Raw genomic sequence first — 24272 nt, 5'->3', positions numbered from 1 at the left:
ACAAACATAGATAGATAGATAGACAGACAGACAGACAGACAGATAGATAGATATAGACAGACAGATAGATAGACAGATAGATAGATAGATAGATATAGACAGACAGACAGATAGACAGATAGATACCTGCTTCACAGGATGTGGGGCACTCTGTCCATTCACTAAAGGATGTCACTATACAGTCTTTCTTACATGGCAGCAGACAGGGTCGCACTGACTGTGGACGAGGGGCTTCAGGACATCTAAAAGAACAAACAGACAAAATTAAATATTGCTGGTCACATACACCAGGTTGATGAGCAAAGATTCCAGCCCACAACTGCTTTTAATTTTAAAGGGAATGTAATGTAGTGCTTTCTCTACATATTAAAAACCTCTTTGGAATACAAAGAGCTCAGAGTCTAACCCTCTCCAAATCCTCAATTAGCTTAATGGGATTCATTATCAGGCTTAACTACTGCATGTCACCAGGGCACACCATGACATACGCGACATAAATCTGAGAGATGTGAAGAGACCACATGCTGAGGAGCTCACTACAATAAGTGCTTTGAATTAATTAATCCAAACTTTCACTTTACATTTCTCTGTTGTCTGGGCAAAAAAAGTCTTGAAAAAAGAGTGACATTTCTATACCATTTAGGTGCATATTAATGGAAATGGTTGATTATTATTGTTCCTTTAGTGGAAAACCTGCTCCTCGGTCAGCTCCTCTGACTGAAAAAAAAAAGCACCCTTTTAAAGACCCCATGAAATCATAATTGGACTTTCGTGCCTTTCAGGCCATGTCGTTTAGCTTTGAAGCAAAATATATGCTAGCTTAGGCCAGAAACATACTTTACACAAGTACACGCACACAAACGTGAGCGCTTGGCCATCACACTGCAAAAGCGTGGCCCGGTTCTTGCATTTCTACTCAAGGGGGTGATAGAGACCTTCAAATGTTTGTGCCATTAAACTGGACGTATTGTTATTCAAGTAAGTTGCTATAAATACACCATTCAGCCACAACATTAAAACCACCTGCCTAATATTGTATGGGTCCCCCTCATGCTGCCAAAAGAGCGCCAACCCATTCTTCTCACCACAATTGTACAGAGCGGTTTTCTGAGTTACCGTAGACTTTGTCAGATCGAACTGATCTGGCCATTCTCAGTTAACCTCTCAGGCTGAAATGATTAGTTGACATTATTAACAAAAATCTTTGTCAAATAGTCATTTGATCTTATTGAACATGAGATCACATTAAACTATAATGATGGAGCAGCACTGCAGCTCGCGCCTGACTGAGGAAAGGAAGAAAACACCGCTCACAGTCCAGACACACTCCAAACAGCTTTAAGTGTTATAGATGGCAAAGTATGAAGGAATTATAATGCATAAATACAAAAGTAAATACAGAAGGACTCTCGATGTGGAATAAGTGGAGCTGGAGCTTCTGCTCCGCTAAGGCAAAACTTGCGTGTCGAGCAATCTTTAAATGAAACACCTTGGTGTTACATCTTTAATGCAGTTATATTTAATGCGTTATAGCTTTAAGCCTAAAGTTCAAATAATATGGAAGCAGGTCATGTAAGTAACAACAAACTCTGAAACTGGCATTTCTCTGTGAACACTCCAATCTAAGGAAGAGAGATTGAGGGTGCTTTCACACTGGCTGTTTGTTTAGTCGAAACAGAACACGGTTCGCATGAAGAATTGGTAATGTGAAAGCTGTCATGCAGACCGTGGTGCACACCGTGGTACTGAGCCCAAGACTACTTGTAGGAGGTGGTCCGAGTTCGGTTGCAACGGAACTGTAGCACGATTTGCGTGAATGTGAAAGCAACCCGGACTCGGGTGCGCACTCGTTCAGGAAGTTAACTGTGCATGCGTTTTAGCCAATGACGACATCATTATTTTCGATAACGCATGAGGATCCACACATTCTTGAAAGTCCCAAAAATTGAATGACACCATAATGACATACAAGTACAATCAACACTATAAATACTATCTGTTTTTCTATCCATCCATCCATCCATCCATCCATCCATCTTATAAATACTATTATAGGTTATAAGTATTGGGTATAATGGGAGATGACAATGGTGATAACTTGACCTTGGACACGAGCTGAGTAAGCGTGCAGTATAAACAAAGATGCAAATTAATTCCTTGCAATCAGCTGTCTCCTCAAAAAACGAATCGGTTACCTTACGTAACCTCGGTTCTCTCTAGAAGAGGGAACCAGTATTGCGTAAGCTAGCTTACGCTACGGGAAAGATTCATCTTTTCTGAGATATTGAAGCCAAAATATTATCCTTAATTTTGTATCCATTGTCAACGCAGTGCAGCAACTGCATACCTTGAGCGGGCTAGCTAGCGAGCTCATAGGTTGCTCTGCGGCAACTGCTGCAGCCTATAGACGAACTTGAGTGAACTTGCGTCCAATGACAGGCGCCCGCGCCGTCACTGCATCAAAGCCTGCCAAAATGGGCATGGCTAGAGTGCATATAAGCGTAAGTTCGTAGGCTGAAACCCTGGTTTTCATTGAATGAAGCGAAAATCACTCGTGGCGCGAGGACGGCCGGCTACGCAATACTCGTTCCCTCTTCTAGAGAGAACCGAGGTTACGTAAGGTAACCGATTCGTTCTCTTACGAGAGGTTCTCTCGTATTGCGTAAGCTAGCTTACGCTACAGGAACCCATTGTCAACGCCGTGCGCGCCAAGCATCCACTGCGTGAGCCCCGGGGGGGGGGACCCGGGGGAGCCCTTGTGAGTGGGGAAATAACATTTGGCCGGCAAGAGTGCGGGCCAGTGTGTGTGTAATACATAAGCACATAGTGGGAAGGAAAAGACAGAGCGGCGGTGCCGGTCTGTGTGGAATGTGTCCCATCAGTGCAGCTCACCAGGGGAGCTGTAGCGTATTAAACCGCTAGTAGTTTCGCCTGCAGGGCGGGCACTTCCAGATTGTAAAATCTGACAAAGGTGGAGGGGGAAGCCCAGCCCGCTGCCACACATATGTCGTGAATGGAAATCCCGCTGGACCATGCCCACGAGGAGGCCATGCCTCTAGTGGAGTGAGCCCTAATGCCTAACGGGCATGGCAGGTCTTTTGACGCGTACGCGGCAGCAATAGCGTCCACTATCCATCTAGACAGTGTCTGTTTCGAGGCGGCGAAACCTTTGGTGCGCCCTCCGAATGAAACGAAAAGCTGCTCAGAGCGTCTGAAAGAGGCGGAGCGCGCAGTATACAATCTCAGTGCTCTGACTGGGCAAAGGAGATTGGCGTCGCGTTCGCTATCGGATGCTGGCAGCGCCGATAGGGAAATGATTTGTGCTCTGAAAGGAGTACCGATCACCTTGGGGACATAGCCGTGTCTAGGCTTTAAAATGACCTTGGAGTCACTTGGTCCAAACTCAAGACACGCAGCGCTGACAGACAGCGCGTGAAGGTCTCCCACACGTTTAACTGATGACAGGGCAGTCAGAAAAACGGTTTTGAGTGAAAGGTATTTCAAATCCACGGATTGAAGCGGTTCGTAAGGGGAGGCTTTCATAGCTTCGAGAACTACGGAAAGATCCCAGATAGGAACCGAAGGGGGGGCGCGGGGGTTCATCCTTCTAGCTCCCCTGAGGAAGCGATGACCAGCTCGTTTTTTCCCAGTGACTGGCCGTGCAGGGGTTCAGCGAATGCCACGATGGCCGCCACGTACACTTTGAGCGTGGATGGGGATCAGCCCTTATCCAGCAACTCTTGTAAAAACACGAGCAGCGAGGACACCCCACATGTCCGTGGGTCCAGGTCTCTGTCGGTGCACCATTTTGAAAACACAGACCATTTGGACGCATAGAGTCTTCTCGTGGAAGGGGCTCTAGAGTGTATGATAGTGTTTATTACTCCTTCTGGCAAAGCGACGGGTAGTCGTTGATCACCCACGTGTGCAGCGCCCAGCGCTCTGGGTGGGGATGCCAGATCGTGCCACGAGCTTGAGAGAGGAGATCTGCTCTCACTGGAATGGGCCACGGGGCTGTCAGTGACAGCTGCGTAAGCTCCGGGAACCATGTCTGATTCTCCCAGCGCGGGGCTATGAGGAGCACTGAGTGACGCGTTTCCCTGATCCTCTGTATTACCTGTGGCAATAGCGAGACGGGAGGGAAGGCGTAAAGCGGGCGGTTGGGCCAGTCCTGGGCCAGCGCGTCCTCGCGTTTCTAAAAAAATACTGGGCAGTGAGAGTTCTCTTCTGACGCAAAGAAGTCTATCTCTGCTCTGCCGAATATGCTCCATAACTTCTGGACTGTTTGAGCGTGCAGGGACCATTCCCCTGGGGAATGTCTGGGCCGTCGTTCAGGTGGCCTGGCACGTGCGTCGCCCTCAGCGAGCGCAGGTGGCACTGGGACCAACTCAGTATGCGTTTTGTCAGATGGAAGAGGTTCCTGGATCTGACACCGCCCTGACGGTTTAGATAGGATACCACAGATCTGTTGTCCGAACGGACCAGGACGTGGTGACCCTGAATGACCGGGAGGAAGCGCACGAGCGCGTACTCGACCGCTATCATTTCCAGACAATTTATGTGAAGGAGCTTTTCCTGAACTGACCATAGGCCAAAAACCGGAGAGCCCTCGCAGACCGCGCCCCAACCCGTGTTGGACGCGTCTGTCGAATGACTTTCGGCGAGATACAGCTCCCATCGTCACTCCCCGCTGATACCATTCGGCCACTGCCCAGGGCTGCAGAGCTGAGATACAGGTCTGAGTCACTCTGATCGGCTGGCGGCCCGTGGCCCAAGCCCGGCGAGACGCGTGGGTGTTTAGCCAATGCTGAAGCGGGCGCATGCACAGTAAGCCCAGCTGAAGTACTGCTGCGGCTGAGGCCATGTAACCTAGCATTCTCTGAAATTTTTTCAGAGGCGTGAGGCTGTTCATCTGAAAGGACGCGGCTAGTCGCTGAACATGGTGCGGCTGTGTAGATAAGCGAGCCGTCATCGCCATGGAGTCTAGTTCTATTCCAAGGAAGGAAATTGCCTGACTGGGCTGTAGTGAGCTCTTGGTCCAATTGACTGCAAGACCCAAACTGTTCAGATGACTGAGGAGAACTGTCCTGTGAGACAGAAGCTCCGTATGTGACTGTGCCAAAATCAGCCAATCGTCCAAATAGTTCAGAATTCGCAAGCCCTGACTCCGCAGGGGTGCGAGCGCCGCATCCATGCACTTCGTGAAAGTACGGGGTGCTAAAGACAGGCCGAACGGAAGGACGGTGTATTGATAAACCTGGCCGTCGAGGCGAATCTCAAGAATGGCCTGTGACAGGGATTTATCTGAATCTGAAAGTAGGCATCTTTCAGATCGAGAGAAATAAACCAGTCCCCCTGGCGCACATGCGCGAGGAGTTTCCTGATTGTAAGCATTTTGAACGGTCTTTTTGCGAGCACCTTGTTCAAAACCCTGAGATCTAATATTGGTCTGAGGCCGCCGTCTTTCTTGGGGACAAGAAAATAACGGCTGTAAAACCCCGACTCGGTCAGAGAAGGTGGCATCTCTCTATGGCCCTTTTGCACAGAAGGTTTGCTATTTCTGAACGAAGCATGCAGGCTGCTTCCGTGTTCACAGTAGTTTCGAGCACGCTCTGAAGCGGGGAGGGCGGCGATCGAACTGTAGCAAATAACCCTGTTTTATTGTGCTTAACACCCATTTGGATATCCCTGGGATAGCTTTCCACGCTTTGAAGCGTAACGCTAGAGGGTGAATGGCCAAGTCGCCCTGATTGCCGCACACAGCGAGCTGAACAGAATGTGTGAGCGCGCTTACTGTGCTTATGCATGACTGCTCGCAGACAGCAGGGACAGGCTGTTCTGTGAGTGACTTCCCGATTGAAGTGAATGGGGAAAGAGTCACATCTGTGAAGTGATGCGCGAGCATAGTCACGGGCATGGGACTTACATACAGAGAGGTGTTTGCTGGCCGTGTGACAGAGCGGGCAGAGAGCGGCGCAGCACGGATTAGTGGGCGTTTATTGACTCTAACACTCGAGCTGGCTGTGCCTGCTTTATGAGAGTGGGCTCTGATAGGGACACAGGAAGTGTAATGCTTGTGTGTAGGGGTGAACACTGGATTGTGGGCACATTTTCTACACATAAGGCATGTTTGCTTTTCACAAGATTTCTTTGGGTCGCCGTGAAAACGGCATTTGAGTGCAGGCAAGCGGGCAGTATCACCGGCTTGTTGGCTGCTGAATCCACCACTGCAGTAGCCTGAGAGAAGGGGACTGACAGGGGGCGAAGCTTTGACGGTGGTCCGGCCGCGGCGGGACTGAGCCGTCGTTTCCTTAACAAAGCTAGGAGGACTTCGGTTGCTCAGGTTTCAACGCAATCTTAGGCCGAGGCCCGCGGGGGGGCGGCGGTCTGCGGCGGCTGTCTGAGTGCGTTCTAGGGTGGCCGCCCTGTCGACGCTGAGAAGTCTGGCTTTGCTGAGCTGGGCGCTGTGAAGAGGCTCGTGCAGGAGGCTGGTCACGTGGGCGGCCTGCAGAGGAGCTAGCTCGACGAGGCAGGAAGAGATTCATGGCTTGGGTGGCTTTCTGGACTTCCAAAAACGGTCAACAATGCCACTCACCGCGGAACCGAAGAGACCGGACGGAGAGAGCGGCGCGTTGAGGAACGTGGAGCGCTCAGCTTCTCCCATATCGGCTAGTGTTAGCCATAGGTGTCTCTTGGTCACAGTCAGCACGGCCATGCACTTCCCTAGGGCTTGAGCTGCAGCTTTGGTGGCGCGAAGGGCGAGATCCGTCGCACTCCTTAGATCTGAAACAGCCTCTGGGTGCCTGCCTTTCTCATCCCATTCTCGGAGAAGGTCCGCTTGGAGGATCTGTAAAACGGCCATGGAATGCAGAGCAGATGCGGCTTGGCCGGCAGCGGCATAGGCGCGGCCAACACAGGCGGAAGTAGTTCTGCAGGCCTTAGACGGGAGCACTGGCTTAGACCGCCATCTCGCGGAGGGCGGGCAAAGGTGTGCTGCTACCGAATCCTCGACCGGGGGGATGGAAGAGTAGCCCCTCTCGGTGGCGCCGTCCACCAGAGCAAGAGAGGTGGAGACGTGGGATCGGTTCCTGGCCGAGAGATGCGCGTTCCACGATTTAGAGAGCTCGGCGTGGAGTTCCGGCAGGAAGGGCGCAGCCCGGGCCGCGGGCACCGCGCGGCGACGGCTCTGAAGAAAGCAGCCATCGAGTCTGTTGGGAGCCTGCTCAGAGGGCGGTGACCACTCGAGCCCGAGGCGGTCAACGGCCTGTGTGAGGAGGCGCGTTAGTTCTTCCTCGACTCCGGCGCGGGTCCTGCTGGATTCCTGGGCCGAGGAGGAGGCTTGGAGCCTGACCACTCCTCGCTGTCCGAAGCCATGATGGAACAGCAGCCCTTATCCTCCGCCTCGTCATCCGAGATGGCAACAGTGCGGCCGCTCGGCAGCAACTGCATGTCCCGGGAGGGCGGGGAGGGTGAAAGCGAGGCTCGAGGGAGAGGCTCCGGCGAGGTAGTCGCTTCTAACACCGGTTCCGGCAGCCTTTGGGAGCGGCGCTTCTTTCTGCGCGTCGAAACGAAAGGCGGCGCGGCGGCTTCGGTTTTGAGTGCTTCGAGTCGAGCCCGCAGGGTCGACATCGGAAGCTCTTCACAGAGGTCGCATCCGGCGTCAGCGAGGGTGAGCTCTGCATGTTCCAGTCCCAGGCAGAGAGCGCAGATGAGGTGGCGGTCTCCGGCACTGAGAGAGGCGCCTGCATGAGGCGCAGGTGGTGCGAGGCATCTTAAAAAAGACGCTCGTTGCTCTTTTTGTGAAGTTTGCTGAGGAACTTGCTTGCTCTAACAAGGATACTTCGCCAGATGGCGTAGCTCGCAGGACGGCTGAAGGTGGCGAAGACGGCCGGCTTCTTCGAGCACTGTCCAAGCTTGCTAGATGCCCCTCGAACAGCGACGCGGCTTCTGCAGTTCAGAGATGCGAAGAGCTTCGCTGAATAGATGAAAATCAGGGTTCCAGCCTACGAACTTACGCTTATATGCACTCTAGCCACGCCCATTTTGGCGGGCTTTGATGCAGTGACGGCGCGGGCGCCTGTCATTGGACGCAAGTTCACTCAAGCTCGTCTATAGGCTGCAGCAGTTGCCGCAGAGCAACCTATGAGCTCGCTAGCTAGCCCGCTTAAGGTATGCAGTTGCTGCACTGCGTTGACAATGGATACAAAATTAAGGATAATTTTTTGGCTTCAATATCTCAGAAAAGATGAATCTTTCCCGTTGCGTAAGCTAGCTTACGCAATACGAGAGAACCTCTCGTAAGAGAACTCAGTTTGCGAGTAGCAGCAAACCGTCTTTCCTTGGACATCTCATGTTGTCATTCACTCTGCTGTGCATAATGGCACCAAAATAATATAATAAAAATAATAATAAATAAAAAGTATGATGAGTCGCGTTGTGTTAACCATGTGTGTTTGTGATGACGTAAGATGAACACAAATGGACCGGTGTTTGATAGAATTAAGTGAGTGTGAAACCAGACCAACAGATATAGTCTATATCTATTTATCGATCCGGGAACAATTGCACTCGGAAACGAACAAGCCCCCTGAAACTGCACCTGGCTGGTGTACACACGGGGACGCTGGTCCATCGAGAGCACACTTACTGAAGCTATATTATAACGTGATGGCTCGTGATTTATTGAATTATAATAAATGTCACTGTGCATTATTACTAAGAGAGAGTTTGCTTTTTTGTGAGTTAAAGATGGATTAAAGTGAAAAGGTGAGAGAGGGTAGTCTTTGCTCCATTACACACTGACATTTTTTTTTGTTAAAGATATTTAGACTTGCTTTTAGAGGACAGATCTTGAATATAAGTATGTTTTGTCTTTACTGCACTCTCAGAAGTATAACCAAGTGAAAAAAATACACTTATATACAAAATACCCTTATTTACATTCTCTTAAAGCAAGTCTAAATATCTTATGTGGCTTCTCAAGCAAATGTATCTTGTTTTAATGATTTTTCAACTATTTTAAATGGAAAACAAGACATAAGCACTTGATAACAATAGGATTTTTTTGCAGTGAATTTCTTTACTGAATAAAACTTAATAAAACATATTTTTCCGTTTAATTCAGTGAATATCATTGAAGTATTATTGAAAAATAATTTTTTCCTCTTTATTATTAGTAAGCACTTTTAATACAACCTTTTAAGCCAGGACACAAGCTGAAAATTGGTTCAGATTTAATGTTTAATCATTACAGTCGAATTAACGTTATTATCGATTATCAAAATAATCTTTAGTTGCAGCCCTATTAACCTCTCTCAACAACAAGGCATTTCGTCCACAGACTGCCCCTCACTGGATGTTTTTTGTTTTTGGCACCATTCTGAGTAAATTCTAGAGAGATCAGCAGTCACAGAAATACTCAAACCAGCCTGTCTAGCACCAACAATCGTCCATGCGATTATCTAATCAGCCAATAGTGCGGCAGCAGTGCATAAAATCATGCAGATACAGTTAAGGAGCTTCAGATAATGTTCACATCAACCATAAGAATGGGAAAGAAAATGTGATCTCAATGATTTGGACCGTGGCATGATTGTTGGTGCCAGGTGGGCTGGTGAGAATGAACAGACTAGTTTGTACTGAGATGTCTAAAGTAACTCAGAAAACCACTCTGTACAATTGTGGTGAGAAGAATATAATCTCGGAATGCTATTCTGAGATGCGGGCTGGTGTTGTTTTGGTGGCACGAGGGGGACCTACACAATATTAGACAGGTGGATTCAATGTTGAGGCTGATCAGTGTTTATATTGAGTTTAACTTTCTTGCTCAGCAATATTCTCATCAAACTGTTACTCTGTCAGGTCAGTAGTGGGCTTAAAAGAGAAAAGTCATTGGCTGCTTTCCACTTTACTTTAAACATCCAGTTGCTAACTTCCCATTGCTATTTTGGAAGTCTGTTCCATTTTGTTAAGTAGGCGAGGGAAGTTTCTGCTGACAGACCCTCATCCCCTTGATTTTGACCGAGCAAGCCTACACAGATGTATGCTTCTGGCAGCTCCATATCCCACATTGTAGCATGACTGTGACATAACAGCAGGTCGTGCTTCCTCAATCCCCACCCCACACAACTCTAGTGAATGATATCACAGAAAGCTGTTAACAGCTGTAAGTGAAAGTAGGTCAAATAAGCAGTTTAGAGGAGATATATTGAGATTTAACCACATAATACTTTTAGCTACCTTGACTGCTAACTGACACAGTTATAGCCTATGTATTCATTGCAATGTTACCGTATTCGTTGATTAATCTTTAACAATTAATTCTAATAAAAACTGAATTTATATACATAACAAGATTTATGCATAAGCCTCTGAAATCACCACTAAACTTTACCTGAATCCGTGCATCAATCTCTGAAGAATGGCCAAATAATTCCAAAAATTACATCAGACCAACTGCAAGAGTGACAATGAGCTTCAAGTGTTCCATTTCAACCCATTGCATGGTTCCGGCACTAGTGGGCACTAGCGCAAAGTAAGCAATGACGTACCTCATAGTCCATGAGGCTGAGGAAAGTTAGCGAGTGGAGGGCATAAAAATTGGAAAAATATTGGTACGCAACCATTGTTTGAAGCAGACAGTTCACGCTAATGTCCTCAATAGTGCCCCTTGTGGCAGCGATGTGTTATGAATTACATTTAGAAACATTTTGGAATGCAATTATGCAGCAAAACGTGCTTGCGTAGCTAGAAGCATGTTTCTTATATGTTTCAAGCCTTTACTTACAAAAGTTGACAAAATAAACTAAACTTTCTGTTTGAATAGGAAACATCAACACAGGAAAGAAAACTGTGCTCGGCAAGCCATTTCAGATGGTCTTAAAGCCCTAATTTCACAACAAAAACATACATTTTGAGATGTATATCAAATTTTGTCAAAAGGCTAGAATTTATCAAGATTTATTTTTTGCTATATCACCTGGCCTAACTACATACTATGGATTACATCATCACAATTCCTGTTGAGCATGGCTCAGAAACATCTGTAGCTCAACAATGGCTCTTTCAATCTTATTTTCCCTGCTCCACGCTTACATTATGTACAAGCCAGACCGGCCAGATAAGACATCACATCCTGTTACAGTATTCAGTCACCAGATAATACTCTTCTTTTATCAGTGTTTCAGCACCACACAATTTATGATCAGGGGTTAGCTTTAATCTGCTCCTGTAATTTAAGCACTGCTCCGGCTCGGCTGAATTCCCCCGGATAAAGATAAACAGGGATGCAGGAGTCCAGCAGTGGGCATGCAGTAATCTGATCTTTAATCAAATCCTCCAGGATCTGGCACTCTGGGTAGGGAGTCACCATGTACTTCATGTTTCATGAGACGTGAGGTTGCAAAGCTGCTACAATATAATAAAGCAAGGCCGATTTATTTGTAATATCAATAGAAGCGATAAATCCTGCAAGTGAGACAAAAACACGTTTGGGAATGCAGGGCTCTCCTGGAGATTGGAAATCTCATTACATATCAAATAAGCTCTGATTGGCTGCTATTTTGCTCCGTTGCACAGTGGACCACCAAATTACTTGATGCTGGAAACTTAAAGCACCGCTATGTGGAGAAACCTAAGATGGAAATATTTTAAGAATTCTTAAAAAAAAATAAACAGATGGCTTTGATTATTATTGTTATGAATAGAAATTACTGAACTGGAACAGGGATTGGAAATGTTCTATTGGTATTAAAGTTCATACATTTAAGTGTGGAAGAATAAATACATTGTTCACTTTCCCCCTCCAAGTTGTCATTATTTTTCAATGAGTTTTGAATGTCAGAAGTGTTGATGTGAAGTGAGGGATCGCATTAGCTTGAAGGTGTCACAGAAGGAGCTCATTAGTGTTTCTTGAAAACTATTACAACTACCAGCTAAAACTAGTATTGAATGGAAAAGACTGAAGTATCTGAGATTATATCAAGATTATGTTTCAATAAACTATGCCAAATCAGCAATACAATGTTGCATCACTAGCTCAAATCAGGGCTGGGCAAAATTCAGAATTGAATTCTTTTAACACAGTCACACAACAGAGACATTCATTAGTACAAAAACAAATAACAGGAGGAGATTGCGGTTTCTATAGTGAATGACTCTTGCGCACCATCTACCATGAAATAGGGAGGAATTTCACTGCTTGAAAGGCTATTTTTCTACTGAGAAAATAGGATGAATTTGACCAAAATGACATAATATTCAGAAAGCTGACTAACACACTACAGCCTTTCTGCTTGGGAGTGGCAAGAAGTGATGGCACACACTCCATCTCACTCACACACACACACACACAAACACGTTTCTCCAATAACTTGTTAGAAACAGTCCAAGCCGTGATACTAGTTCTAAAGTGAAATTTTTCAATCACTAACAAAGGCTTGGACTCATCATTTGGGTTGAACTAGCAACAACAAATTCTGATCTGTCAAGTAAGAAAGTAGTTCCATGCACAAATGCGTTTTTATGACTGTACTCATTTTTTCCTTTTTTTATATACTTGTTAATTTAACTGTTATATATATAATAGATAGTATATATCTATTACTATATAAGAAATATCACACTTGTAATCATGCTATATGGCCCTAAATCAGCACTGCTGTGATTTGGCCCAGGTCAATCAAGGTGTGGATGGAGGACCACTGGATCAAGACCCTGTCATGGCAAGCCCATTCTCCAAACCTGTACCCCAATGAAAACCTCTGGAATGTGATCAAGAGGAAGATGGATGGCCACAAGCCATCAAACAAAGCAGAGCTGCTTGACGTTTTGCTCCAGGAGTGGCATAAACTCACCCAAGGTGAAAGACTGGTAGAGAGCATGCCAAGACGCATGAAAGCTGTGATTGAAAATCAGGGTTATTCCACCAAATATTGATTATACTCACTCACTCACTCACTTTCTTTATAATGAACACCCCATAGAGCACTACATAGATAATAGGGAGCAAATTCAGACTGTTCTGAAACTAGCCAGTTAAAAGCTAAAATGACTGTTAATTAAAGTTACCTATGAATGGTCAATGATACGTGGCAGCCACAAAAAGTTAAAATATTCTCGTGAATGTGCTTGACAAGCTGAGCCGCCTCCATTCTGCCCCCTCTCCCACTGAAAATGAAAAGGGCACTTGCACATACAGGCTACCGTATAAAACCGCATTTATTTGCTGCTTATAGATACTGTAGTTTGCAATTCTATTAGACTGTTGAATTACACATGAGCCTTATATACAGTGAGGAAAATAAGTATTTGAACACCCTGCTATTTTGCAAGTTCTCCCACTTGGAAATCATGGAGGGGTCTGAAATTGTCATCGTAGGTGCATGTCCACTGTGAGAGACATAATCTAAAAACAAAAATCCAGAAATCACAATGTATGATTTTTTAACTATTTATTTGTATGATACAGCTGCAAATAAGTATTTGAACACCTGTCTATCAGCTAGAATTCTGACCCTCAAAGACCTGTTAGTCTGCCTTTAAAATGTCCACCTCCACTCCATTTATTATCCTAAATTAGATGCACCTGTTTGAGGTCGTTAGCTGCATAAAGACACCTGTCCACCCCATACAATCAGTAAGAATCCAACTACTAACATGGCCAAGACCAAAGAGCTGTCCAAAGACACTAGAGACAAAATTGTACACCTCCACAAGGCTGGAAAGGGCTACAGGAAATTGCCAAGCAGCTTGGTGAAAAAAGGTCCACTGTTGGAGCAATCATTAGAAAATGGAAGAAGCTAAACATGACTGTCAATCTCCCTCGGACTGGGGCTCCATGCAAGATCTCACCTCGTGGGGTCTCAATGATCCTAAGAAAGGTGAGAAATCAGCCCAGAACTACACGGGAGGAGCTGGTCAATGACCTGAAAAGAGCTGGGACCACCGTTTCCAAGGTTACTGTTGGTAATACACTAAGACGTCATGGTTTGAAATCATGCATGGCACGGAAGGTTCCCCTGCTTAAACCAGCACATGTCAAGGCCCGTCTTAAGTTTGCCAATGACCATTTGGATGATCCAGAGGAGTCATGGGAGAAAGTCATGTGGTCAGATGAGACCAAAATAGAACTTTTTGGTCATAATTCCACTAACCGTGTTTGGAGGAAGAAGAATGATGAGTACCATCCCAAGAACACCATCCCTACTGTGAAGCATGGGGGTGGTAGCATCATGCTTTGGGGGTGTTTTTCTGCACATGGGACAGGGCTGACTGCACTGTATTAAGGAGAGGATGACCGGGGCCATGTATTGCGAGAATTTGGGGAACAACCTCCTTCCCTCAGTTAGAGCATTGAAGATGGGTCGAGGCTGGGTCTTCCAACATGACAATGACCCAAGCGCACAGCCAGGATAACCAAGGAGTGGCTCTGTAAGAAGCATATCAAGGTTCTGGCGTGGCCTAGCCAGTCTCCAGACCTAAACACAATAGAGAATCTTTGGAGGGAGCTCAAACTCCGTGTTTCTCAGCGACAGCCCAGAAACCTGACTGATCTAGAGAAGATCTGTGTGGAGGAGTGGGCCAAAATCCCTCCTGCAGTGTGTGCAAACCTGGTGAAAAACTACAGGAAACATTTGACCTCTGTAATTGCAAACAAAGGCTACTGTACCAAATATTAACATTGATTTTCTCAGGTGTTCAAATACTTATTTGCAGCTGTATCATACAAATAAATAGTTAAAAAATCATACATTGTGATTTCTGGATTTTTTTTTTTAGATTATGTCTCTCACAGTGGACATGCACCTACGATGACAATTTCAGACCCCTCCATGATTTCTAAGTGGGAGAACTTGCAAAATAGCAGGGTGTTCAAATACTTATTTTCCTCACTGTACATCCTATTATTCACTACAGAAGGCGTACTCGCTTCTGCCATGTTAAAAGTATATGCCTCCTACTAACACAGAAACTCGAGTTTCTTGAGGGAGGTGTTCCTGTGCAACTTCTGAGTAGGACACTCAGATTTATGATTGTTCTGATAGCATGTGAAGGCAGCTTTAAAAAACATCAATTCAATTCTCAATGGCACACAACCCTGCTGTTCTAGGGCAATAAGATGATGCAACTGGCTTTCACTGAAAGGCAGGACTTCTGTTCCTGCAGACACAGTATGCACTGCAATTTCTCCCATTCATTTTCTATGTGTGGTCCGACAGCACATATGCTGTGCACATGTGTTGTGATCTTCCTTCACTGTACTGTCAATAAAAATATCATAAAAAGCCTGACGATTATAATAATATCCTCTCTAACTGTCCAGAAGAGCACAGCAAGTGAAAAACACAGAAGTTCAGTAGCAGATGTCAGTAAATGCGAGAAGCATCAAAAGGTCGGCGCCCTGTGCTTTAACATCGTTGTCTGTGTTTGTGATTTCTCTCCCAGTATGACACTGTAAGCAACATAAAGTGGATCAGTGCATGAAACACTGCGTAAAACATGATCCCAGCTCAGCCTGCCTCATAACCTGGCATACACATGACATCTGGCCACATTCATGATTGATTGGAAGCAGGTCTAGATTGAATTGAATCATTATTGTGCATTCTCATGGAAATTTGTCTTTAGCCCCCTACAAGGTGGAATAACATACAAGACAATACAAAAACATGCAAACATTCACACTCAAAACTCTGACTTATGCCACCATATATACAGTATATATATATATATATATATATAAACAAGATTCAATATACAAAATGCATGAAAGAGGACATATAGTAAAAAGCATAAATAAAAAAAACGTTAAAATCCTTTATAAAAATTAAAAACCTCAGATCACCAATATGCAATTAATTGTCCAATAACACGATTGCAGATGGAATAAAAGATCTCTTTAAAACATTCTTAGTGGCTCTGTGCACTCTGTAGCATCTTCCTGATGGCAATCTTTCTAATTCATTAAATAGAGGATGTGACGGATCATTTACTATTCGTGTTGCTTTCCTTCAATGTATCTGTCTCTGAGGTTTTCCAGAAGTCTTACTTGCTATATTCAGTATTCTAGATAATGTATTCTTGTTACTGACCCCTAGATTTCCATGCCAACATGTAACGCTGTATCTCAGGATACTCTCTACAAGACTTCTATAGACCATTTCAAGAACATCTTTGCTAACATAAAAGCTATTCAGCTTTCTTAGAATGTACAGTCTTTGCATTGCCTTCATATACTGTATATATAGTCTGTATTTGTAGAGAAATTCTAATTGTTATATATGATCAATCCAAGATATTTAAATTGTTTAACCATTTCAACAACTTGGCTATTGATTATGACTAGGTGGTGTTCGCCCTTTGTTTGTCTCACTGTCATTTAGCTATCATTTAAAAGAAATACAGGTCTGAAAGATGCTTTGAATTCAGATTTTGTTTTGTTTCAGATCCAATGCCTTATTAACACTGCAAAGATTTAGGAGTGAGAACTGCATTTCACACAAGTGAAGTGTGAAATTTCGGCGCCAAAAAGCAAATTGCAAAAATAACGATTGCTTTGTTAATTAACTAGACTATAACACACATTACTTTCTACTACTTGAGAGGTAATATGTATAACACAGTCTGAATTTTTCAAAGCCCAAACTTAGCATTATTGTTCACACCGAGGATATTTTAAAAGGACAAATCCTAACTGGATCAGTGATGTATTTTTAGGGGGCTTGTTTGTGCTAAGCATCAAGAGGTGCCTCGTCTTGTGGTGATGAAATTGCATTAAAGAATCAAGCCCACTTAATTACTGCCATTATCATCAATAGAAAATTAGGCAGTCTGAAAATGACTGTGCTAATTAGTCTATGTTTATTCAGCTTTCACCAGTGTAGTTTGCCTGCAATGGAATGATAGGGTTTGAGAGTACACAGACTTCTGTAGAGCAATTAAAATCTGCCACTCAAACATAAGCACATCCTATATTCATCTGAATAAACCTCCATCACGGCTATTCTAGAAACTTTTGCAGAGGGGGAAGAATTTGTACATTTGTGCTTACAGCACAACACCAGATATGGCTCAGGTGGCAGAGCGGGTTGGTTCCCAGCCCACACGACTCCACATGCCGAAGTGTCCAAACACTGAACCCGAAGTTGCTCCCAATGGCAGGCTAGCGCCTTGCATGGCAGCTCTGCCACCATTGGTGTGTGAGTGTGTGTGTGAATGGGTGATTGGGAGACAGTCTAAAGCACTTTGGTAACCTCTAAGATTAAAAAAAGCGCTATATAATTGCAGACCATTTACCATCTAGCTTAATAAGCAGAGGCAACAAAAAGTAAGCCTTCAAAAACTTAAAAACTGTAAACACTGTCTTGGTGTTTGTTCAATCAATGGCAGAAGTGGGGAAAAAGCTGTTATTATTTTTGCAATTCTATTTGCTCCTGGCACAGACATCACAAAGAAAATCATGTCTGGGTCACTTCATGGCCTTGATCCACCAAAGAAAAATATAAATAAAAAAAGGTAAATCATACTTTATATCTCACAAATTTCTTTACATCTCAATAATTATTTATATATAAACAAGATCTAAACATGCAATTGTGAGAAAAATACAGTCATAAGTATGAGACATAATGTCACAATTACAAGGAATAAAGTCACAATTGTGAGATATAAAATGGTAATAGTGAGATATAAAGTCACAATTGCCAGAGATAAAGTGGCAATTACAAGATACATTATAAAATCACAATTACAAGAACTAAAGTTGCAATTGCAAGAAATAAAATGTAAATTGCGTGACAAAAATCACAATACAGGAAATAAAGTGGCAATAGCATGATATAGAATAGTAAATATGTTTTTTTTTATTATTCCTAATTTTATCCTCTTTTCTCCCAATTTGTAATGCCCAAATCCTACTACTTAGTAGGTCCTCGTGGTGGACTCACCTCAATCCAGATGGCGGAGGACAAGTCTCAGTTGTCTCAACTTTTGAGACAGTCAATCTGTGCATCTTATCACGTGGCTTGCTGTGCATGACATCGCGGAGACTCACAGCATGTGGAGGCTCATGCTACTCTCCGCGATCCATGCACAACTTACCACGTGCCCCTTTGAGAGCGAGAACCACTAATTGACCATGAGGAAGTTACCCCATGTGACTCTACCCTCCCTGCAAACGGGCCAATTTTGTTGCTTAGGAGACCTGGCTGGAGTCACTCAGCATGCCCTAGATTCGAACTAGCGACTCCAGGGGTGGTAGTCATCATCAGAACTCGCTAAGCTAACCAGGCCCACAAGACGCAATTATAAATATAAAGAAAAATATAAACTTGCAATATCGAGAAAAAAAAATGTATTTGATAGAAAGTCAGAATTATGAGATGTAAAGTTGCAGCTGTGACATATAAACTGACAATAGCGAGATATAATAGCAATAATGACTAATAAAGTGGCAATAGTGAGATATAAAGGTGCAGTTATGAGAAATAAAGTCAAAATTGCAAGATAGAGGCCTGAAGTCGCAATTGCAAAAAAAAAAAAGATTTTTTTCTCAACAATTGAGAAATATAGTCACAATTACGAGAAAGAAAGTCGCAATAGCAAGAAATACCATTGCAATTGCGAGATGTACGACAAGCACGACAAATAAAGTGGTAGCAACCAGATATAAAGGTTCCATTATAAAAAATAAAGTCACAATGGGTTGATACAGGCCTTAAGTCGCAATTGTGAAATATAAACGTTCAATTACGAGAAAACAAGTCGCAGAATACAACTGACAAAATTAGGAGATTTAGAGTCTCAATTGCAAAAAAATCAACACACAATTGTGAGAAATCGAGTGGCAATTTAGAAACACAGTCACAATTACGAGAACAAAATAGCATAAAAATTTAAACCTAATTTACCATTTTTTTTCTTTGCGTTGTGATACAATTTTCATTATTTTAGGCTTAAAACAGCAAAAACAACCCTTTAAATACTAAAGGTCAGACAAATTGTTTTTGGTGTAAGACACCTTGACTAACATTATAAGTGGACTTCAGTGGGGGAAATGCATCAAAATTGTACAATAAGGCCCTTTAAAATATCGATGTACTTACTTTTTAGGTGGCACTTGTCCAACATTGACTTTCACGCAGATGACCTTGCGGGTCTGCATGCCCATGGCGCAGGTGGATTTGTCTACACTGAAGGAGGCGTTGATATTGGACGCGGTGGTGTCCGCCACACACTGTCCCCAGGGGCCTGTCTGCCAGTGATACACGATGCAGGGATGCTCGTTACAGTTGCGTACCTCCTGCAGGATGCTGGGGCAACTGGAACCTCCTGCAAGAGTGTGACCACATGCATTAAGCCTCACTTAAACCCTTAAATGTTTTTTCTGTATTCTGGGGAAGCTGGTTGTAGCGAATGTGAGTGGTCCAGTGACTAGATATACTGTAAAACCTTTGACATCAACTTGTACAATGTTCACCAAAAGTAAGATGGCAGCATGGTGTGAGAAGGCCACTTTGTATCATTTAATATTTACATAGGAGAAACAAACTGTAAAATTGAAAATACAAGTAATATTTTAAAGAAAACATTACATTGTATTATTTGAGCTGTTGTTATATTTTTTTATAGATTTATTTGGATGTTTTTGGCCATTAAACAAGAACCCCTTTTGACTGTGTGGACATACTTTATCCAAGCTTTCTTATTTATCTTGCCTGCCCCCCACGGAGTGGAGCGAGACAGGTCAAATGTTCATTTTCTCAAATCTTAACATAACTGTGACGTCTTCAGTCCCTTAAACTACTTCTAAATTGATTGAGATGAAACACTCCACATAATCTTCTCTTCACATTCCTCACATGTGGCAGATTGTCAATGCAAGAGGAGAGGAACTTGGTGTGTCTAAATAATTGCTGACATTTACAGGTTTGCAGAAGACAGAGTAGCCCTCTGGGCTTGTGAATCAAAGCACTCTTATTCTAATAGGGAAGCAAGTTACACAAGGATGCACTAATGTCTGTCTGCCTCGGAGTATTCCGCTTTAAATCTATAACAGGCACTGAATTAAACTTATTGGCTCTGACAGTCAGATTCATTTAATACATTATTATGTTTATGTAGGGCATTTATTTGATGGGTAAAATAATAGAAGGGCTTGTCACACTATGCATGACCCTGGGAATTAAAAAAACAAAAAGACTTTACTTTAACACTTTCCCCCCTTTATTTTAGAATGGAGGAAACAGTGTTAATAGCTCCTGGACCACTTCTTAGTGTATTTGACCCTGTAAATTCTCTTTATTTAATCCCAGTCCATTGGACTTATATGCATGTGTTTGTGTAGGTAGAGTTGTTGATATATTTAAACACGGAAACTGCCCATTTTTCTGTTAAAAAGGCTTTTTTCCAATGTCACCCAAACACTGACTACATTTTAAATGCACATGAAATTAAAAGATATATCAACTATTACAAAATTTAAATTACATTAAATTATCATAAAAAAAAAAACTGTAGTTTTAAAAGAATAAGCATCTATAATTCAATAGGGTCTTTTTTTGACACACATATGCATTTAAGGGGATGGTTCACCCAAAAAAGAAAATTGTCTCATCATTTACTCATCCTCATGCCATCCCAGATGTGTTCGACATTCTTTCTTCTGCAAAACACAAATTAAGCTATTTCTTAAATAATATTTCAGCTCTGTTGTTCCTTACAATGCAAGTGAATGGTGACCAGTATAAAATATAGAAGTAATTCATAAGACTCTAATCTAGACTTTTATACCATCTTTTTAGCCTTCAAAGTTCTGGTCACCATTCATTTGCATTGTGAGGACAAACTTTAAAAAATCTTCATTTGTGTTCTGCTGAAGATAGAAAGTCATACACATCTGGAAATGGATGAGGGTGAGTAAATGATAAGTGAAGGGGGGCGTTTTCATTTTTGGGTGAACTATCCTTTTAAAGCGGGAGAAGCTACATATGCATTCTAGGCTAAAAAATATATATATTGAGCTAGTAAAAATAAAAACTCATAGCAACTTCTACGTTCATGCACGCTATGAGAGAAACTTGTTTATGTTGGCTTCAGTTGTATTTACCGATTTACCATTTACTGTAACTTTTTCTTCAAGATTTTTCATGACAGTAGTAGACCAGAAAGCAAAAGCTATTGCGTAAAAAACTTTCTGCTAATGCTTGTTATAGTGCACCTAGCGGCAATGCTCCAAATACAATGCATATTGCCATTCAGAACCCAACTTCAGACATTTAAAACAGAGCTTTGCAAAATGTTTTTGCATTTGTTTCTTGCCTTGTGCGATGTGCTACAATGGTTTTAGGAAAGTCCCATGGGAAAGTGGCTCAGTGATATTATATTTATTCATGCTTACAGTATGTATATAGCTCACAAATCGACTCTGAAGGAATTGCATTATGCATAAGGTCTCGCCCGCATGAATGTTTGGCATCTCTTACATCAGAAGTCAGACAGAGGTATATCAAGACAGCACAGGGCATATACTCACTGTATAATAAAAATATCTGCCTCTCAAAGGGCATCGTCCGACTAAAGGCAATTACTGAAAGATTTTGAAAAATGGTCTCCAAAAGCAAATGCATTCTAGTGAAAGATCTCACTTCTCATCTCACTTTAAGCAGCTGCTCAAACCTAACACATTCTTGTGCTAAAAAAAGCTAGACGCAGAGCAATGGATCGAACAGAATACAAGGGTGTCAAGACAGTTTTTGAAATAGTGTTTTATCTTGAAATGGTGTCTAAAAAATGTGGTGCGAGATGCTGAAAAAATAGCAAGACACGGCATAATGGCCAAAGACTTCCAGCTAGCCTTGCGCATGTTTACACAGAAAAATAGAGCAGATGGACACAAAAATGAGTTTGGCGTGAATGGCCCCTAACATGTCCATAAGCCTTTTTTCATCTTCAGGATTTTTTACATCAAGATTTTAGGTTGAAATTTATACGCCTGCAAAAGATAAAAGTGTTTATATTAGGTGCAGTCCTGGTTTTTCACTATTTAAATATTCTACGTAGTAATTCATATGAGGTAATAAAAACCAAATGGATAATAATTATAAAAGAATTAGCAAAATTAGGTTTAAAATAATTTTAGAGGGAGGATAGCATGACCCACCGCAGGACATGCCAACTTATTAAAAGTATTTAAAGTCAAATACCCATTACAACAACTTTTAAACTTGTTAGACAAGTTTAAAACACTTGAACACTGCTAGAAAAGAATACTAAAGAATAAAGAAAGAGTGCATTGATGATATCTATAAACCCTCACAGACACTAAATATTTATCTTTACCAAACAAGATCTAAATCTACACACAGCACACAATGGATAAAAAGAAGAAAGCAAATGTACCGTATAGCTCTGGAAACTTGGAAACCTTGGAAGACCTTGAGATAAAGCAAATGTTAATTGGGTCTTTACAAACATCTGAAGCCACAAATGGGAAGGATGTAAATATTTTAGCAACTTCTAGACTAGTTCAACGTTAACATTTAATATTCAGATCATATTTTAGTAATGGTAAAAGACTAATCATAAGTAGAAACAGGATTCAATGGGCTCCTCAAACCACGCAAACAAATCCAAGAGGACTTCTTCAGGAAAATACCCTATCGGCCTTAAAAACATGTTTTGAAACGTTACCTTCCAAAACTGTTATCCATGCCACTACCATTGTCGTTACTGTGGAGAAAAACAGTGAATATCAGCCAAAGACTCGCCTATAGAAGACTCCTCTCAGAAGTTTATTAAATCTACACCAGTTACTCACTGGGGTACCTCAGGGATCAGTGCTTGGGCCACTTCTCTTCTCCATATACACAACATCACTGGGACCCATCATCCAGTCACATGGTTTCTCTTACCACTGCTACGCTGATGACACGCAACTTTACTTGTCTTTCCAGCCCAACGACACCACAGTGACCGCTCGAATCGCTGTTGAAGGAACACCACCTTCAACTCAACCCAGCCAAGACCAAACTCCTTGTCTTTCCAGCCAACCCGGCTGTTGAACACAACATCACCGTGCAGCTGGGTCCAACTACAGTTTCGCCTTCCAAAACGGTCAGAAATCTAGGGGTAACCATTGATGATGAGCTAAATTTCACAGACCACATTTCAAAAACTGCAAGATCATGTAGATTTACACTCTACAATATCAGGAAGATAACACCCTTCCTCTCTGTACATGCCACACAACTGCTCGTTCAGTCCCTTGTCATAACTAGACTGGACTACTGTAACGCTCTCATTGCAGGCCTTCCTGTATGTGCTATTAGACCTCTGCAAATGATCCAGAATGCAGCAGCACGTCTGGTCTTTAATGAGCCTAAGAGAGCACATGTTACACCACTCTTTGTCTCTCTCCACTGGCTGCCGGTTCATGCACGTATTAAATTCAAGGCCCTGATGCTGGCATACAAAACAGTCACTGGGTCTGCTCCAGCATACCTAAAAACATTTATGCAGAGCTACGTTCCCACCAGAAGCCTGCGGTCGGCTAAGGAACGTCGCCTTGTCATACCAAAACAAAGAGGCACCAAAACACTTTCCCGGGCTTTCAGTTTCATCATACCACGGTAGTGGAATGACCTTCCCAACTCAATCCGGGAAGCTAACTCACTCTCTATCTTCAAAAAACAGGTAAAAACACATCTTTTCCAAAAGCACTTAACCGTGCTTTGTAATATGGCACTTTTTGTACCACTTTCTCCCTAAGATGATTCGCTGATGTTTTTTCTTCTTTTGTAAGTCGCTTTGGATAAAAGCGTCTGCCAAATGAATAAATGTAAATGTAAATTTGAAGAGGAAAGGCAATATTAAAACTGCCCCTATTTACCTTAAAGGATGTTCAGGGTCTTATTGTGCAAGATGCACATAATTCCAAGTAAAAACAATGTTTGTCTTTATATACTTTAGTTAAAGATATAACTAAGTTTAATCAATATCAAACTTGCTCTGCCTCTGAAACGACTTTCATTTTTGGCTGATGACACAAATCCTTCATTAGTGTTCCATTTTGGCATGTAACACCCACGTTTCATGATCCAATCAACATCCGATGGACAGAAATCAAGTCCCACCCTACATCTTTTCTCAATTAATATTGTGTTGTACTCAGAAATGTGTCAGATTATTGAAGAAAATGGGTTGCCAATAGCATTTCACATTGACTTCAACACCATCTTGCTTGTGTCCAGTAGCCTAACAGAACAGATGTCTAA

General features: G+C 42.9%; 1 protein-coding gene across 1 annotated transcript in view; it reads right to left on the bottom strand.

Moving 5' to 3' along the window:
• The window catches only part of LOC127657782 (thrombospondin type-1 domain-containing protein 7A-like), a 151341-nt gene that overhangs the window by 42193 nt on the left and 84876 nt on the right, over window positions 1–24272 (bottom strand). Inside the window, exons 9-12 of the mRNA XM_052146684.1 lie at window positions 22685–22728; window positions 22399–22423; window positions 19104–19329; window positions 127–242 (exon numbers count right to left, since the gene is read on the bottom strand). Coding sequence (XP_052002644.1) covers window positions 127–242; window positions 19104–19329; window positions 22399–22423; window positions 22685–22728 — 411 coding nt within the window. The remainder of the gene's footprint in view (window positions 1–126; window positions 243–19103; window positions 19330–22398; window positions 22424–22684; window positions 22729–24272) is intronic.

The sequence above is a fragment of the Xyrauchen texanus genome, chromosome 17, assembly GCF_025860055.1.
Source record: "Xyrauchen texanus isolate HMW12.3.18 chromosome 17, RBS_HiC_50CHRs, whole genome shotgun sequence".
Classification (NCBI taxonomy): domain Eukaryota; kingdom Metazoa; phylum Chordata; class Actinopteri; order Cypriniformes; family Catostomidae; genus Xyrauchen; species Xyrauchen texanus.
Note: the sequence above shows the minus strand (reverse complement) of the source record. Positions and strands in the feature narration are given on the sequence as shown.